Source organism: Lonchura striata, chromosome 3 (genome assembly GCF_050655825.1).
Source record: "Lonchura striata isolate lonStrDom1 chromosome 3, ASM5065582v1, whole genome shotgun sequence".
Lineage (NCBI taxonomy): Eukaryota > Metazoa > Chordata > Aves > Passeriformes > Estrildidae > Lonchura > Lonchura striata.
This window is the reverse complement of record NC_140705.1, coordinates 24,378,672-24,397,869: the sequence shown is the minus strand read 5'-3', so window position 1 is coordinate 24,397,869 and position 19,198 is coordinate 24,378,672. Positions and strand designations below refer to the sequence as shown.

At 40.0% G+C, this 19,198-nt stretch overlaps 1 protein-coding gene across 2 annotated transcripts in view; it reads right to left on the bottom strand.

Annotated features, from left to right (window-relative positions):
- The window catches only part of HCRTR2 (hypocretin receptor 2), a 45,259-nt gene extending 27,473 nt beyond the window's left edge, over positions 1-17,786 (bottom strand). Inside the window, exons 1-2 of one of the 2 annotated variants that reach the window (XM_085574662.1) lie at positions 9,152-17,786; positions 8,762-8,949 (exon numbers count right to left, since the gene is read on the bottom strand). In XM_085574662.1, coding sequence (XP_085430788.1) covers positions 8,762-8,949; positions 9,152-9,303 — 340 coding nt within the window. In that variant the 5' untranslated portion in view covers positions 9,304-17,786. The other variant, XM_021551140.4, reaches the window with a different exon arrangement.
- Between the last annotated feature and the right edge of the window lie 1,412 nt (positions 17,787-19,198).

The following is a 19,198-nucleotide window of genomic DNA, read 5'->3' as shown; positions in this document are numbered from 1 at the left end:
GTTCCTAGCCATAAATGAGACTGAGAAATAAAGTGGGAAAAGTGGTGTTGAAGAAAAGAGGATTAGAAAGGAGAGAAATGTAAAAAAGCCATTATGAAACATGCTTCTGCTGTGCATGATTTTCCCTACTGCTAATGGAACCTAATTATCTGTCCAATGTATTGTATTATTTTTCATATTTTTGGGGTTTTTTTAGGAAACCACTCAGAGTTACAGCTATTCCTGCAAGTGCAAACAGGCAGGCCAGGTTTCGCAAGGAGCAGCTGTTTTTCTAATGGCTGTTAGACTGCCCCAAATCCTTCCTCTCACTGGGGACACTTCCCTTTACTTTTCTCCGACTTCAGCAGTGCTTTAAAAAGCGAAGCACTTGTTGTTCCCATCTCTTCCACATAGTGTCAGTAAAGGTTCAGAAATCAGCCGCAGTCGCCAGGCTGAAAGCGTTCGGAAAAATGTGTGGAGGCTCTCCATAAGCCAGGACAGTTCTGTGATAACGAAGCTGCTTTCTGGAGCCATCCTCCAAACACTGATAATCTCCTGCTCCCCAAAAAAGTCTCACAGGAAAGTCCCAACAAGGACAAAAAAATAAAAGGTTAAAATCAGAGTTAAATTTTAAAATTGATTTATGCTAGAAATCCACCAAGAAAGCTTCACCTCATATTCCTGAAGAAAAAAATGTTCTCTGATATGACAATATAGTGAGATTGGTATTTTTCACGTACAAATTTAGCCCTGTGGTTTAGTTTCCTGAGGCATTTTAATTAGAGGCTGTAATGGTGTTTAATCAATTAGCACAGCTCATTGCATCTCAAGCTGAAAATGAAAACAATAAAAAGTCTCCATCTGGTAAAAAGGGCAGCTGCTTGCCTCCTGAAAGATTTATGCTCTCTTGAGCATATTAAACACTGTGCTGCAGTCCTTCCACTGGTGGACTCCTGGGTCAGCTGTCAATTTGTTTTCTACATGTCAACCCTAAATAATTTCCCTTACACTCCAAAAGTCTTGTCAACCTCTTATTCAATGGGTCATCTTTCAGTGCAACTTCCTGGCCAAAATAGAAGTGTAATTTCCATAACCAGCAATAGCTGACATTTTCATATATAAAGGAACGACTTTATCTCTTATCTAATTTCTGATGAATAATAAATCCCAGATGGAAGTAAACAAAGAATGATCATATTTCATTCTAAACTACAATGATTTTATTTTGCTTCGGTAATTCAGTCTCACAACTGTTTGACTGAAATGTCATAATATAGCCATCTAGAAGTCATTTGGAACTGATGCTGTGATTATTAGACCTGGTAATCAGCATCTCCAAATGCATTAGGCAGAAAGCTTCTAAAAAACTTTACTCTTTCACAGTATTTTACAATCAGTGACAAAACATGTGAAAAATAGTTGTGAATGATACATTGTTTATTCTCTATCTCATAACCCACCCACCCTCAATTGTTTTCTCCTCACGATTAATTGGTTTTCCATATGGAATTCTTCCTCTTGTTCTCTTTTGGTGATATTACCTGCTGCAAATCAAGATCTGAGTGGTGGGGTGTCAAGCAACACATGGTTGAAAGGAAAGCTAAATAGATATGCTACCAAAGGGAATTCTGGAGAGCTAGAGTCTCTGTGAAAACACTGAATGTATCCTGCTGGAAGGAAAAATGCTATCATTAAAACTACTTTCGTTATGAATTACTCCTAATTAAGGATTCTTCTGCTTTAAGAGTCTAAAAATTAGGTGCTTAAGACTAAGCTTATTTAAGGAAGGCTTCTTGTGAGTCTTTCAATAATTTTATTGATAATCTTGATTAAGGGGAAAGTAGCACTTTAAATTGCAGAGGATATTTAATTAGGGATTTTTTAAACCAGCAATGAGAACAAAAGATCTAAAACAAAGCAATATCTTATGTGAATAGGAAACTATTTAATTCTTATGCTGTCCATCTCTTACCCACTATTAAGCTCTAAACTCACACATTGCTTCATTTTTACGTAACTAATCTTATCTGAAAGAAAGGAGACCAACATGAGACCAGGCTTACATTGAAAAGTAATAGAAAGAATGACACAAAGAAAATACACTGTTTTATACAATGTTTATTATAAAGGAAATACTGGGGGAAAAAAATCCAGTGTTTGGTAACAATGCCTGGCAGATAAGAACTGTCCTTGAATACATCATGTGATAGCTAAAAAGACAGACAATACTCTGAGCAAAGGAATTATATGGCCTACCAGTGAGGTGATAGCTCCTCATCAACAGGGAACACCAAATGTGTTCAAACATATGTGAAGAAATCCTTAGAAAACATGACAAAAGGAGCAGGTGGCTAGGTCATGCTCCCTGTGTATTACATATAAACAAGTGGGCATGTGTAGGTTCCATCACACACAAAAAATACCAAAACTGAAAAAAATGTAGTTGACTAACACAGAACACATGAAATCCCAAAGTATTTTGTTGAACATCAGTTTCACTGGAATGTACTAATGGAGAACTGTCACTGACAAGACAGTGAGGATCTACATAAATAAAAAAACAGATAACAGCAATTAGTTTGCTTGCAGCAATATGTTTTCTGAGGTTTTCTACCTACCACGTGTTCTATTGTACCAAAGAGTTAAGAGGTTTTGGGTTACTTATTTGCTCCAGCACATTTCTACATCTTAAGAACTGGCTTATCAAGGCATTGGAGAAGAACACAAGAACTGAATTTTGTATACTGGAAGCTTATTTCTATGGATCACAACTGGGAGTAATAGCACAACCATCTAATTGGCACTGGAATAATTTTCTAACTCGGCCACATTACATAATCTTAGGCATTCAATAATCTAATGGAAATGGAAGTTATTAGCAGAGAATCAGCTATGCTATAAAAACAGACTGCCCAAAATGCCTGGTTTGGTCAGCTCTGGAGGAAGCAAAAGGTTCCATCACAGAATTTTCCTAATCTAACTGTATTGATTAAGACAGTTGGCCTAAAATATCCACCCCCCCATCCCCCTAGTCATTACCAGTATTAACTGGCAAACCCAGTAATCTCTGCAGAGCTGGCTATAATGATTGACTGGATATTTAATAATAATAATTGATATTATTACAAATAAAGCCTACAAAATCTTTATCCACACTTCCTATTACAGGTGGAAGAGTCAGAAATTTAGATGTCATACTGTATATGACACTATGACAAAAAGATTTCACACTTCACTGATTCAATTTAAAGCTGCATGACATTAAAATGAAGGTGTGTTTCACAGCTGAAATGCTGTGCAACTTTGAAAAAATATGCTTCAAAAGGCATTCATCAGTCACTGCAACATGAGTTGCACTAGGAGAAACCTTTCCATGTCCATGTCTGTTTCTACTGGAGATGTAAGACATAGTGCCTTTTCTACAGGATATACAGAGAAGATACAATTCACTATGCTAGTGACATGTTCCAGCAAATATCTTGCATATAATACAACCTCTGAACCTGTATCACAGATCCTTATTGTCAATATAATATTACACAAACTGGCTAAAACCCTTGCAGTCCTACTGTGCTAAGAACCAGGAGAAAGAGCACAGTTCTGTCAGAGCTGAGTGCACCCCCAGGTTCTGCAACCTCTGCCCCTGCCCAGGAGCTGGCTGTCCATGCTGGAGGCCAGTTCTGGTATGGGGCAGAGCATAAGCTGGGACCAAGATTCTGGGAACAGAGCTTTTGGAGTTCTGGAGCACTCTTTTGGGAGTCAGCCTTTTGCCCTAGAGCAAAGACCAGGTTGCAAGTATGCTTTTGCCTTGCTGAATTTGATTGTAAAACTCATCCACTGACTTGATTTTCTGGCTTAACTTCAGACCTGTTCCATCACAAGAGATTTTTTTGATGATTGCTGGGAGGTGACAGAAACCTGGTAAACATCCTCAGACCTACCCAGCTCTCAGGCACTGTGGGACTGTGTTGGGGAGTACACTACCCTGTCAGTCTTGCTGCTGCCTTCAGCTCCTGGCACCCCTTCCCCTAGGGAACAGTCCATTATAGTTTTTTTCTGACACATCTCATGAGACAGGCAGTAAGTCAGCTGCTTATGTCCAAGAAAACAAAGAAGGTTTCACTTGACATGCAACACAAAAAATAAAATATGCTTTATAAACAAAAAAAAAATCCAAAACCATTCAATTTTTTTTTATTTTGAAAGATGGTGAGTAATCGCTATATTATGAAAATAACAATGTACTTCAGTTGATACTCGAAGTCTTCTATAAATTGAGCTCTTACTTTCTCTATCTTTAGTAGAAAAAAATATATATATTGTCTCATTTCCTATGTGCTGTCTTCTTAACAGTGATAAAGCCATTCTAGTTACTCATCCAACAGATAAAGGTGACTCTTATGCTGGTATTACAAAGTCCTTTCAATGCCAGGTCCCCAAGGAATCTGAGAAAAATGAAATGTAAGAATTTAAAATGCAATTAAATGAAATATGCCTCATCTACAGCAACAAAATAGGATTCATGAAGATCATTTAAGAGAATACATGACTCATCCAATTCTACCAACATAGGCATGTATGCCTAGACCTCAGTATTCACTGGTTATCTTTAAAATTACAACAGAGCAGCATTTGAGAGAGTTGACTATTCATAGGCATTGAGCAGGACTCTGGTATTAGATCTGTACAATGATTTTTTTTCTGCTCTAGCCCTAGAAAAATCAAATGGAGGCTGTTGAACTCTATGAGTCAGACTATGAACTCTGAAGAAAGGAGTATAGTTGGGTTCTTACAGATCTCAGCAAAACTAGCAGTTACTGTAAAATAGATAATAAATAATACATCTATCCAGAGAAGGGTAAGTCACTCACAATCTCTTTCTAAATTGGAATGAAAAACAAGTATCACCAAACTGTGTGAGTAAATTAAGTTTCTGAGACTTCTCACGGATGTACTGCATGGTCTCTTACCCTTGGAAGCCAGTACTGTTGAGGACTTTCAAGCTGGGCACTGGCAGCCTGTATGTGCTAAAGATTGCAGCTCCTGCCAGCTCTGAGAAGGCCTGCCAAGAGCCCAGCAGCCCAGCTGGTGGGATGCCAGAAGGTTGCTTGTTTTGCCTTCAGTCTTTGATCAAACCAAGCAATTTCTGCTGCACATTTTCATTTTGATGAATGCATGCTCCCTGAGAGAAACCATTTCATCCGAAAACACCTGACCCACATGATTGAATAACTTCAACAAGGGTCATTTGCATTCATCATATGCATAAACAGAGTTAAAATATATGTAGTTGTACATTACCTTTCAACCCCTTGTAGTCTTACTCCAGTTATTAACTACTTCAACTGATCAGCCTGGAATGGAATCAGACATCCTAAAAATACCTTTTCATCTTTAATTATCTAGTTTCCTATTTTCAAGCAATATTTTTAATGACATGTTTTCAAATAAAGAAGAAAAAGGTCTTTACAGTCAACATACATTCTACATTAAGAAGTTCTATGTTATGCACTAGATGTGCAAAGAAATTGCAAGAGTTTAATTGCTCTGCAGTAGTGAAGAAAATTTTTGGTCTTATTTGCAAAACAGAAAATCCTTACTTTCCACACTTGTTCTGCTTCTAGTAAAAAATAGTGACCAAGTGAAGGAAAAAATAGGATAAATCATCATACTGAGATTGCCATCTAAATTTCAGATTCCCTTCATGTTCATGTAAATATGTCATAAAATCATCGTAAAATCTGTTTCTTTTCCTTGACTTACACTGAAATACCTGGTGAGCAGCCAACCCAGGCACACAACAGTCATTGACATGAAGCACTGTGTGCAATACTGAAACCCGCATTCAAATACAAAGGCTTGCTAATGTTTTTCACTTTAGCTGGTTTGCATAGCAGCTCTGACAGTTTGTGTCAACTCTCCTAATTAAACTGAAAGCTAAATAGCAATGCAGATCTTGTTATATGCTATTATAAGTGGAATTCCTGCTGAATTCCGCTAATAATAGCATATAACTCAAGAATCCAATAGATGTCAAACAAAGTTCAAGCTTCTGATTCTACCCTTGGTTGTTAATTAACTGTCAGAATTATTCAATTCAGTTTAATACTAATATCTAAGGGATGTCCTGCGCCTTCCACTTGCACAGATACAATTTCTGGGACACTCCTTATCCCATGTGAGTGCACAAACCAAAATAAGAAGCAGAAATGTAATTTTCAGCACCCCACATGGAAAGGGAGGGTTTTCCCAGTTGCTTAAGTGTTATTTGAACAGGATGTGTTAAAAATAGAATCAAAGCATTGACTCCACATGCCATGAGTTCTGCAACACTGGGCAAACATAAGCAAAGGAACTCAATGCATCATTAAGGATGATACTATAAAGCATTAGTAGCCATTAAAACACTCTTTAGAAGCACTCCTGCTCTTTGAGAAGGTCCATGACTAAATCCCAGATTAAGATTGAATATGGATTTTTCAAGCAGCAGAAATCAGTTTCTCGGAGACATCAACAGGTACACTGTTCTGCATCAGATTTCACTGGTAGTAAAAAAGTTCTTCTAAAATGTCACTGTAGAGAGCATTAGATCGCATCCATTTCTCTCCTCGGAATCACATGAGCCTGCAATCAGTGCAGTGTGAGCTTTCTTGAATAAAGATGAGACAGTATTCAGCTACCAAGCACCTGCAGACACCACAAACAATTCATCCATGAACAGAACCAACAATATGGAGCAAACAGCTTGAGGAGGATCACAGAATCATTTAGGTTGGAAAATACCTTTAAGCTAATTGAGTCCAGCTGTAAAGTTGAATGATCTATTGTACGATTTACTGTGATTTAGAGTGGATAGAAAGGTGTTCAGCTACTTCTCTTCCATTTTAAGACAGAGATTTGCTACCATGTACTACAACTTGGAGAGATTTCAGAGGACAAAAGGTGGACATTCCATCCAGTAAAAGATGGAATCCAGGTGGATGCGGAACCAGATGCCAGTTTCCACCCCAAGCAAAGAGTTAATGTACACAAATGCAAGGAAAGAACAGCTGCACATCCACAGTGGAATAATCCCTATTTGTGGGTGCACAGAGAGGAAAGTTTTTCTCCTCGTGGCTTCGGAGGAGAAAACTGTAAACAGGGCGAAAGCTCCTATAGCTGAAGATTTGACCTTGAATTCTTACAGGTGAGAGGACAGCTTGTCTACAGTATCGGTGGAGTATAATAGGCAAGCACAGGTGATTCACCTAAAATAGTCTTTGCTCAAAATCATGAAAAAGGACAGGTTTTATCCTAGTTTAAAATAAAGCTTCTTTGCTAGGGCTGTTATATATACACTGTCGATCAAGCTGGCTGCCGAGCAATGGACTGAGCAGACGTGCTCATAGGCACTTAGGGCAACGCTACAGAATTACTAAAAAAAAAAAAAAAAAAAAACCAAAAAAACCCCACCATGATCAATCCGCTGAAATTAAGAAAAAAAAAAAAACATTTAAAATATTGCCTTTGGCTGCAGTCTCGTTTGTATCTCAATTCGGGAAGCCTGTAGAGTTTGCAGTAACAGCCCTGCCATGCACAATTCCTTCTGAAAAACATGAATGAAAGACCCGTATGGCGGGGCGGGGCCCAGCGCGCTCCGTTCACGGCGGTGTCACAGATGGACACAGGGAATGCCAATGGCCGTGACCGCAGCCAAGGGGTGCTGCTGGCGGAGCGGGCTCCCCGCGGCCCCACCGCGCCCGTCCATAACGCGGGACTGCTGCGGAGCAGCGCCGGCTCCGCTCCCCGGCCAGCCGCAGCCCGGCAGGGGCACGGCCGCCTTGGGCGGGGCACACGCGTGGCCGCCCTGCCCGGTGCCTGTTCCCCCGCCGTGGGCGGCAGCGGGCTCGGGGGAGCGGTGGGGAGGAGCGAAGAGGAGCGGCGGGGGGGCAGCGGGCGGGCTGCTGACGGCCAGACCCCTCTGGCCCGCTGCCCCAGCCCACCCGTGCCCTCCTCCCTTCACTATCCTCAGCTCTCCATCTCACTCCAGCGCCCCTACCGCTCCCTTCGAGGCGGCCGCCGCGCAGCTCCGCGCCCCCGCCGCCTCCTTCAAGGATGAATGGAAGCGGGAGGAGGCGGGCTCCAGGAGAGGCGCCGCCCCGCCTCGCTCCCTCAATGAGCGCCCGGGAGGGAACGCCTCGCCCCCGCCCCGCGTCCCCGCTCCGCTCCGGCCGCGGGGACGGAGCGCGGCCGCTGCGCCGCCGGAGAAGGCGCCGCGCGCTCCGCGCCCGCCGGCAGCTGAGGGGACCCCGCGGCTCCCCTCACGGGCCGGGCTCCGCGCAGGTTCCCCTCACGGGCCGGCGCCGCGCCGGTCCCCGTGCCCTGTCTCTGTCCTGGAGAATCACCCCGCGCTCGATGCCCCCGGCGCCCGGCCGGGGCTGCGCGGGGAGGGAGCAGCATCCTCCGGAGCGGGCTGAGAGGCGGAGCCGCCGCCGCGCCAGGAGGGTTCAGCACCGTGGCCCGGCGGACAGGGGCGGGAGCCGGCCGGCAGCCGCGGCCGGGCGCTCCGCCGCCCCGCTCCCCGTGCCCGGCCCTGGACGCCAGCGGCCGCCGCCGCAGCCCCTCGCCCGCCTAGCGGGAGCGGTTTTTATGGCCCTTTCCGCGCAGCCCGAACTTTCCCCTTCGGCTGGGGACTGCTGCCTTTCCAGCGGGGCGTGTCAAACCCACCCCGGTTTCCAGCCATCCTCCGTGTAAAACCCATCTCGGGAAGGGAGAACGGGAAGTTTTGGGGAGCTCGACTCACCCAAGATGTTCCCAACGAGAGCCACAATGAATACGACGATGTAGCCGGCGATCAGCGCCCATTCATATTCCTTGGGATGCAAATACTCCTTCCAGAGATATCGCAGGAACTCCTCATCATCGTAGTCGGAGGAAGGGGTTAAAAGAGCCTCCCGCGTTTCATTCAGTTCCGACCCACTCGTCCAATTCCTATACGGAGGGGAACCATCCTCTGTTTGAATCCCGGACATCCCTAGTGGGTGTTCAGGAGCCTGGGGAAAAAAACAACAACCAACAAACCCAAACCCAGACCCTCTCAGAGCATCCGAGCTTTCTCCCGCCCGTCCATCGAGGCTTGTGGTTGCCAGTGCGAAAAGCGGGGTGTGGGGAGAAAAATGACGCGGGAACTTACGGGAACCAATGCGGGAACAGGCTGGGGATCCGCGTCGGTCCCCAACCCGCCCTGACGAGCCTTTCCCCCGGCCGGGCAAGGGGTGCAGCCTCCGCGGGGGAGGCTTCACCCCCTGCACTGTCGTGGAAAAGGCTGGTCAGGGTAGGTTGCATGCCTCAGGTGCCGGAGTGCTCCCGCCCAGGCTGGAAAAGTCACGTCCGTTTCAGACGATGTCGGTTTTTCTTCCCCAAACCATGCACACGCACCCTCACACACCCCCGCATCACTGCATGCCTCTCGCCTCGTCCTCCCCCTGCTTCAGCTCATCCTCAGCTCCTCATCTCTCCCCAGCCCTACTTCCAGCTTGCCCATCCCTCTCCTGACTGCTTCTCGGTTTCTCACTCTCTCTTGCAAAAGGCACTTCCCTTTAGACCTTTCTACATTAGATTCCAGATATAGTCAAGATATTTGTAAATTAAAGGCTTTGGAAGGCTGCAGAGGGAGGAAGCACAGGGTTAAAGGAGCCATTAAAAATAGTGGCTAATGAGGATGCCTATTTCTGTGCTGCTTTGAAAGTTACACTGAAACAGGAACACTGTGGGTTTCCCAACACTGGGAAAATCTCTAAGAGAGCTGAGCAGATAAACGAGAGGTTTCATTGGATTTGAAGACTGTGAGACCTCATTGTAGCTTGAGTTTAGCATGCATTGAGGATGTTTCAACATCCAGCTTGGGATATTGATACGGCAACTACCCCTCAGCTATTCTGAAATGGGCTCAGCTGGCAGAAAGCAGTTCAAGAGAACCCAGAAGTGCTAGTTAAACAGCATGATAGGGCTCCTGGCTTCTTGTCATTCCTTCTTGAAATATTTTCATACTTTGCCAAGTATACAGTCTCTGAAGGAGCAGGGATGGGTCTGAACTTGTCCCTCCTTGACTGATAAAATTCCCTCTTATTCAGGCAATCTGTTCATTTCGTATCCAAATAATTTAATGAGTCTTATAAAAGCGCCATTTCTACTGGGACATGGCACAACTAGCTCAGTTAAGCATTTCAGTGCAGGGTCTGCACCTCCACAGAAACAGAGGAAGTGTTTTGGTGCCACTCTATTTCCAACACAAGCATAATAGAGAGGCAGATATTCATTCATTAACACTGTGCATAGAGTGCTGTGCTCTAGACAGCACTTTAGGCTACCCAATTGTTTTTTATCAGTGTGCAGCCTTCTCAAAGTTCAGTGCAGCATACCTACACCTGGAATACCTCTTCCTATTTCTATAGACATACTTGCTTTGCTTTAGTTCCTTGTTAACCAAAGAAAAAATTTCTTTCCTATTCCACAGGGAACTTGAGTGAACCTTTTAGTCTAAAGATGTTACAGAGTGAAAGATACTCAGATATACAGGAAGGATCAGCATCTGTCTTACATAAACTAGAAGGGTAGAGTTTGAAAATACCATAAAAGAAGATTAGATACTCTGCAGCCTATGAAAACACCTAAGGTTATATTAGTTGAGGTATGAATACTGAGAACTGATTTAAACTCTCCTGACAGTGTGGGGCTCTATTTAAGGAGCTTGTCATGGTCTTTGCTAGTGGTGAAGAGATTTAGAGAATGACCATTTGGTAATCAATAACAGACAATCACACTCATGCTCCAGCTTGTTTCTTCTGCTAAAATGTTTGTAATTCCACTATTTGCTTCCAAGTTGCCCAAAAAATCAAGTAATGCATTTTTTGACATAAATTTTCTTCCTTTGACACTAGTAGTGACTTCACTTGCAGTGCTGCACGAAGCTCTGAGGTCCCCAGCACAGGAAGGATATCAACCCTTTGGAACTAGTCTAGAGGAGGGCCATCAAGGTGATCAGAGGGATGAAGCACCTCTCCTATCAAGAAAGGTTAAAAAACTGGGATTGTTCAGGCTAGAAAAGGAATGGCTTAGGGGTGACTTAATTGTAGCTTCCCAGTAACTGAAGAGAAAATGGAGAGGGACTTTTTACAAAAGTATGCAGTGATAAGACAATGTAGGGGATGGATTTTACCTGAAAGAGAGTAGGTTTATATGAGACATCAGGAAGAAGTTGTTTTCTGTGAAGGGAGTGAGGAACCGAAACAGGCTGCCCAGAGAAGTTGTGGATATCCCATCCCTGGAAGTCTTCAAGGACAGTTTGGATGGAGCTTTGAGCAATCTTGTCTGCTGGAAGGTTCCTTACCTATAGTAGAGGGGTTGGGACTAGATGATCTTCAAGGCTGTTTGCATTCCAACCCAAGCCATTCTATGATTCCTATGAATAGTAAGGAATGGAATTAAAAAGACATAAATATTTGCAAATATCTTCACATGAATTTGTGAAAAACTTGTCATAAGACTCACTCTTTCTTTCAGCAAGATTTCAAATTTGATTGATAAATACATCAATAATAGGTTATGCAGATTAACTAGCTGCCTGAATTCAGTATTCCTAGAGAATAGGAAGACTTTGGTTTGATTGATACTACACGTTCTGATCAGGGGCTAGAAAAAAAAATCAATGCAGCACACATTATAAAGATCAAAAATGGGTCAGCTAACAGATCCCAGAATGAAAAGGTGGACAAAGAATCATTGCTGAGCCTATGAACTCCTACTGTCAGTTCTTGGTTCTCTTACACTCATTCTTCAGTGACCTTGAAGAAGCTGGCAGGTGACCCAGAGACCAGGTGTAATCAGCTAAACACGCATGCTCACCATGAATCTGTAGCCAGAAAGCTTCATCTGATCCTTGATTGTATAAATGAGTATACCTGTGAAAACAGATTAAGTTTTAAAGTATGAATGAAACTTAACAGTCAAAATATTCACCATGTACAAAAACTCTGCTACTGAGGAAATGGTTTTCAAGTGCAGCCATTTTGTTATGCATTTTAAAATCAAGATCAAATGTCTTTCAAAAAGATAAGTGCTAGATGAGATAAGAATTAATTCAGAAAAATCACATGACATGGAACGCAAGGGGTCAGACTAGATGATTATGGTTGTACCCCTCTGGCTTTCTAATTTGTGAAAGTGTGTTAGCTAAATCAATTCCCCTGATGAATTTTAGTTCTGATTTATCTTTTCTTTTAATTATACTATCTGCATCAATCTTGGTGCAGCAGTTTAAATCTGTTCCTTTCATATGGAAGTGTACAGCAAATGTTCAAAATGATGTAATTCTTATTTTAACTGGTGTTTTTTTGTTTTTGGTTTGGTTTTTTTTGTTTGTTTGTTTGTTTGTTTGTTTTTGTTTTGTTTTTTTTCAGTTCAAAGCCAGGTTTTACAAACTTCTATAACCAAAGAATATACTGGTGACACAGCACTTAAAAGAAGCTCAAATTCAATGGTATATCTATTAACCTTCTTATCTCAGGAGAGTACTTTCTGGTACTTTATTTATCTAAAAGGTTCACAAACATTGATATCTCTTCTAATCCATAACTTTCCATCACTAATCCAAAAATACTGAAATTAAATTACCAGCCCTAGAAGATATGTCTTGAGGCTTTCAGTATCACTTATTATATGATATTAGACCATGTGAATATAATTCAAACAGAATTTTATGCTTTATTGCATCTGATAGCTCACAGGAACTGACATTCATAAAGAATAAACAAACCTTACTTCAGCATCCAAGTTTATCGCTTCGTCAAACACATTTCCCCTTCCATAATAATAATTTTATTGCAGACCAACATTTTTATTAATCACAAAAATAGGCAGCATTTTTTCTTCTGTCAGAGACTAGCCCTTTCGTTTAAAAATCTATTTGATTCAGAGGATTAGTTCCATAGTAGTAAAATACCATATTAAATTTGGAGCCCTTTTCTCAGTCCAGAATTAATTTTTGATTTTTTCAATTTGGTTTAAGAGGCAGCTCAGCTGTGGAGTTTCTGATCTGCCTTTCTTGAACATTTTAGCAGGTAATTTTATTGTCGGGAAGCAAACCACATGAACACAAGCACTTAAGTGAAACAGACTGCTGTGCTGGCAGTAGAGACAGACTGTGTGAATTCCTTTCCTTTCCTTTCTCCTTTCCTTTCCTTTCCTTTCCTTTCCTTTCCTTTCCTTTCCTTTCCTTTCCTTTCCTTTCCTTTCCTTTCCTTTCCTTTCCTTTCCTTTCCTTTCCTTTCCTTTCCTTTCCTTTCCTTTCCTTTCCTTTCCTTTCCTTTCCTTTCCTTTCCTTTCCTTTCCTTTCCTTTCCTTTCCTTTCCTTTCCTTTCCTTTCCTTTCCCATGTAACAGGTTTTTTCTATTCTTTTGTCTCTCTCCTGAAATATTCCTCTGAGAGTAGAAAACCACCTGCCTTAATGTTTTTTTACTTGAGTCATCCTGGCCAGTCAAATTCCAGATATTGCCCATGAAGATCCTCTGGTATCTTTCCTCCTATAATGGTATTTCAAAGTGGAAGTGCTGCTCCCTGGCACAGTACTAAGTAGTTTCTGAGAAGCAGATGAACTACTATCAACTAGGTAGTGAAGACAATAAATGAGCAAGTAGAAACAAGGTAAGACCAAGAAAGGAAGATGTAAAGAAAAAGCCAAGTTTAGAAATCTATACAGCCATAAATTTCATTGGGGTGATAAGGATAGTGGCCATCAGACAGTAAGGTGAAAAGGACCACCTTTATAGCAAAATTTATATTTTACTATACTTTTTTGAATTAATTAATCAGTTACCCTTATAAGTAAACAATGATGTTCCATCACACAGTGCATTTGCAACACCATGTTTCCTTTAGATCTGTTTTTGTCTTAGCATCAGTTCAGTGATGAATTGTAGGTTAAAGATTCAAAACTAATTTTAACATAAGAGATAGTTCTCAAACATGCTGCTAAATTTTTTGAACTCGGGATATGAGAAGCATCCAGCAATTACCCTTGTTTAGGAAACCTCAGGCATTTTTCTCTTTGAATGTAGAAAGCAGGATCCTGTTAAGCAAGATCTTGTTTTAAACAATTTAAAAACTTGCAAAGGTATTATTACCCCAATATAACAATAGTATGAGCAACACTCTATTGATTTATTAGCTGACTAGCACCATTAAAATAAGTCAAAGCTAAGATAATTTGCTCTGCTTCTAGTAGTGATCAGATAAGAAAAATTAGCTGTTGGTTAGCTCATGCCATCTTCATTATTAATATCCACCAATGCAGAACATATTTGAAGTGAAAAATTCTGATTGTAGTCTCATTCACTCTGCTGTAAATTAGAAGTATCTTTGTTCATGTCAGTAGCATTATGTTGCTGCAATACAAATTATAATAATACAATGCACAGTTGTTCAAATTCAGGCAAACTGAAAACAATATGAGAATCTGATTCTCAGTGAAAACTCTGCCTTCCAGCTGGGAACAGAATTGCCTAACATCATTCCTATATGTTAAAGATATAATTTCCAAGGGTGTGCAATGCAAATAAATAAAAAAGTCCACTGCTGTACCATGCTTTTCTTGGTCCATGTGCTTATTAATAGCCAAGTACTAAAAGGGGTTTGAAAACTTATTTTCATTTATTTTACAAATAAAAAAAGTTTTGATATATGAAAATTAATATGTACCATCTGCAGTATTCTCTCCTCCATCAAGTCTACAAATATTTAAAAGAAAACACATTTAATGATCAGGGCACGAATCCAAATATAGATAGAACAAATTACAAGACACCTTTCCTGAAAATGTCTCTGAACTGTATATGGAACCTCAAAAAGGGATGTGTGTTTACTCTTTTTTTTTTTTTTTGTTAAGTCAAGGCATGCCCAATGTTAATTTCAGTCAGCAAGTTTACATATGTAAAAAAAAAAATTTCTTCTCAACTTCATAAATATATGTGAGCACTGAAAGTCATTTTTGTAAAAGCTAAGATAAATTTATTACAACTCCATAAAATATGTTAAATTAAGCAGTTTGAATGGTAAATTGCAGTCAAGAGCTCTGAAGACAGAGAAAATAGAATTTGAAACAGAACTTTTTTCTTAAAATTATTTTACCTGGAATGTTCTTCTCACCCATTTAGAAATAGCAGAGGTTTTGTGGTGTGATTTGAAACTAGATAGATGTTTTCATATTAAGTATTTTGAGAGACAAAAAGGAAGAGCAACACAGCTTTTTTTAATAAATAATTTGGTTATTTAAAGGAAATAAAGACCTTTCAGATGAATTCAGCACAAAAAAATGTATGATTTATTACAATGTTTTCATGGTGATTAGAGCATTGGATCTACCTTTAGCAACATGGTGCAAGGAACAGTCTCTATTCTGCAGAATGTACATTTTAAGCAGATGAGATAGATTAGCATGGGACACAAACAGTGACAAAGATGACTTTTAAGGGACTTATCACTTTCAATGTTATCAAAACTAAATGACACCAACATGTATCACAGGTCTGTGACCTGCACTTTTCTGTTTGGGTTCACTGGCCTCCTCATAATAAAAGAACTATGTCATGCTATTTTTTTCATCAAACTGGTTCTTACTTTGTTCTCTAACCCCTCCTGCTGCATAAGGCCAACGAACCCTCCAATCATGGTTACATCTCTGGCAGTGGCCAGGAATAGATGAGTAGAGGAGAACATAAGGGTAAGGCAAGTTTGCAATGATACTTCCCATCTTTCTCCCTTTGAGCAAGCTGCTAGTTAGCAGCTTCCTGAGACAAGTAATTATGTCTGGCTAATAGGTCTTTATATGTTTTTCCTAACAATTACTTTTTTTTTTTTTTCATTGTTTCCTGAGCCCATCTGAATCTCTGGCTTCCACTGAAACTAGAAGCATTGACTTCCACAGTTTGTTACAGTGCTCCTCCTTTTCTATCTTTAAAAGTGTTCCTAAATAATTTTATTGCATTTGTTTTGTTGCTCATACAGTGTAAAAAATGGAGTATTTTCCCTTTCCAGTTTTTGTGACGCACTTTTCTTCAGTCAAATCCTCCTTGAAACTATCTCCATTTCAACAATCATTTTATTTTTGCTAATTAACTTAGCATAACAGAAAACTTTGTTACCTTTTATATTCATGCCTTGAATCATCTCTGATGTGTTTAAATAAGGTTCAATTAACTCAGTGGGGCTTATTTTCCCTGTCACTTGTTTGAATTTTGTTTGGTTTGTTCTATACACTATGCTTCATTTGAGTACAGCATTCTGTAACTTCACCACCAGATTAATTATCTCAAATGGCACACTTTTTGGCACATTGGCTTTCTGATAGTAAGTTTAAAAACTTATCCATTTTTAAGTTTCATCAATAGATTTCTTTTTCCTTGGATAGACTGTGTCCCTAACATCAGTTCAATCTTTTATTAAAGTTTCTCTCTTCTTAACAAACTGACTCTGTCTGCTCTTTATGCCATTTCTCAGACAAACTGACACTGCACTATGTCTAACCCTGTTCATGGTACTGAGAACATTTCTCAGGTCATCTTTATTCATAGATTTTCTGTTGCTACTATTCTACAATATGACCTATTGAGATTTCCATTTTAAAGTTAAGGTTTCAGAGCACAAAAGAGAAGTATTTTGTCATGAGGAAGGCATCAAAAGCATTTGTTTTCATGTCACTGTTCACCCCTTGTCATTTTGTTTCCTGAGGTGTGATTTCTTATTCTGTTTAGGTATGTCTATTTTTACATGGCATTTAAAGATTATAGTGTTTCCTTGATAGTTTATTCCATGCCTGCTTTCTTTTTTTTTCTTAGCCTAATAAAATATTTTGGTTAGGTAACAGGGAAGAACTTAATTTACTCCTATTTTCAATGAATTGTTTCAGGAATATTTTTCTCATTCATTCTATGAGCTTGTAGGTGGCTATACATTACTTAGGACTGCAACATGCAGAACTTTGCAATAATTTCCCATATTGTTACAAGGTTTCTTGTGATAGAAAAACATGTTTTGCACATCAGAAATAGAAGTCATAATGGCATTCAATTCCAAATGAAAAACATAGATTTTCTTATACATTTTGTCATAGAATCATAAAATTGTTAAGGTTTGAAGGGACCTCCAAGATAATCAAACCCAATCATCAAACCAGCATTGCCAAGTGCAGCACATCTACATGTTTCTTGAACACTTCCAGGGATAGTGATTCCACCACTTCCCTGAGAAGCCTGTTCCAATGCTTCTCACCCTTTCAGCTTCTCAAATACTGGTCATTGTTTTCTCTTTTCATCTCATACTGTCATTTGCATGTTTCAGTAAGTCTTACCTTGACTGGCTGTGCATTAAAGAATATTATTATTACCCAATGTCTTATTAGACAGTGGCTGGCTCAGTTTTTTAGTCTGCTAAACACCATAAGCCAACAATTCAGCTTGAAAAAAGAATGAAATAAAATGCCACAAAATGCCAAAAAGAAAAGGAAATGTTAGAATTTCTAGATACAGATCAAAATTATATTGCAGAAATTAGCCTAGCCTGAATATCAGATGAGCCTTTTAGTAAATAAAACCCATATTTTTTCATCTCAGCCAAGTCACCTGGCATTTTAGAAGTCGAATCTAGATTCAGTTCTCATGCCTGAGAATACCACTACTTATTATTATGGGCAGATTTTTCTCTTCCTTTTGCCACTTTACAGTATTTGAGCCTCAGATAATTATAGTTCTGCCTTTCTTACTGCAAAGATGTGTACATGCTTTGCAGGAAGAGCCTATTATCTATGGAGGAGTGAAGGAAGAAGTCATTTAGGGACCATCTTTGCCACTGATAAAGGCAATTGTGGAAGAATCAGCCCTGTGACTAAGCCTATGGAGATTTACCCACCTACTTGCAGCACCACGTTGGGGCTGGCAGGGCCCTGAATGGGCTCAGGTGTGTGACAATACACACATCACTGTTGATTTGGGTCATCAGATAGAAGCCCATCAGTACAGGAACTTCCCTTGCTTTGTCTTGTATATTATAAGCAAGCTGCCAGCTCAGAGTCATGTGGTTAAAAAACTATTTAAAAACACTGAAAAGGAGAAAGACCTATTTTCCACTGAAGTTAAAAATGTGAAGCAGTGCTTAATATGCTTTGAGTGATGAGTTTGAACCAGGAGACTGTAAAAGACCTGCACCTTTAAGTTCCTTTCAGCAAGGCTTTGGGGGTGAGGATGTCTCAGTCTCTGCAATTCTTCCAGTGATTGTGAAGACAGATAATCCACTTCTGTGGGATTCAAGACTATAAACAAGACTGAGTCTGTGATACTTTTCATTCTTTCCTCTTCTAAAATGTAATTATATTGGCTGCACATTTTTCATTTACTGCTATAGAACAGCTTGCAAACAAGGCATTCTTGTCTCAGTTTAATTTCAGCTGGATCAGATTAACCAAGATATTCAACTAAAGATCTAAATGTCTCATGGTAAAGCATGAGCAGAGCTTGGAAAAGTATCATTTGAAAAAGCACTATTCACTTTTTTCCTTCCAAGTTTGCTGCCTGTTTAAATGTTTAGACCTTCTCCAATGTTTTTCACTGTTGCTTTAATGACTTTTTCTTCTGACTACTTCAAAACTTTAGGTGTGAAGACCATTTCTAGTGAAGCACAGCTGAACTCTTAGAATTTTCAACTTTATGAGGATTCTGTATGTTTATACACATCATTGTCTGTTGTTTGCAATCATCTGTAGAAAACTCTGTCATATTTAACCTCATCTTCTAGTTTCTCATCTACAAACTGAGTTCACAGAACTTCCTTAGTGTAAATGTCTGTAAAAACATAAACTTTATGTGCTATAAGTGAAGGGGGTGAAGGATGGCAAGTTTAACACCTAAATTTATACAAATTACATACATCCTGATACTGATAATATGCAGACTGAGTCCACTAAATCCAAACTAAATGTCAGAACATGAGAAATCTGTCCCTTCCTTTAGCCATTTTATCTCCTTTCTGTAAATTTGCTTAGTCATTCAATTTGTGTTAAAAACCCCACAAATTATTCTGGCTTCAGTATATCTACTCACATCTACAATTACCTAAACAGAGTTGATTTATAACCTGTGTAAATATTTATGTATTTTTTTACAGGATTTATAAACTGCTCCTTCATTTTCCATTG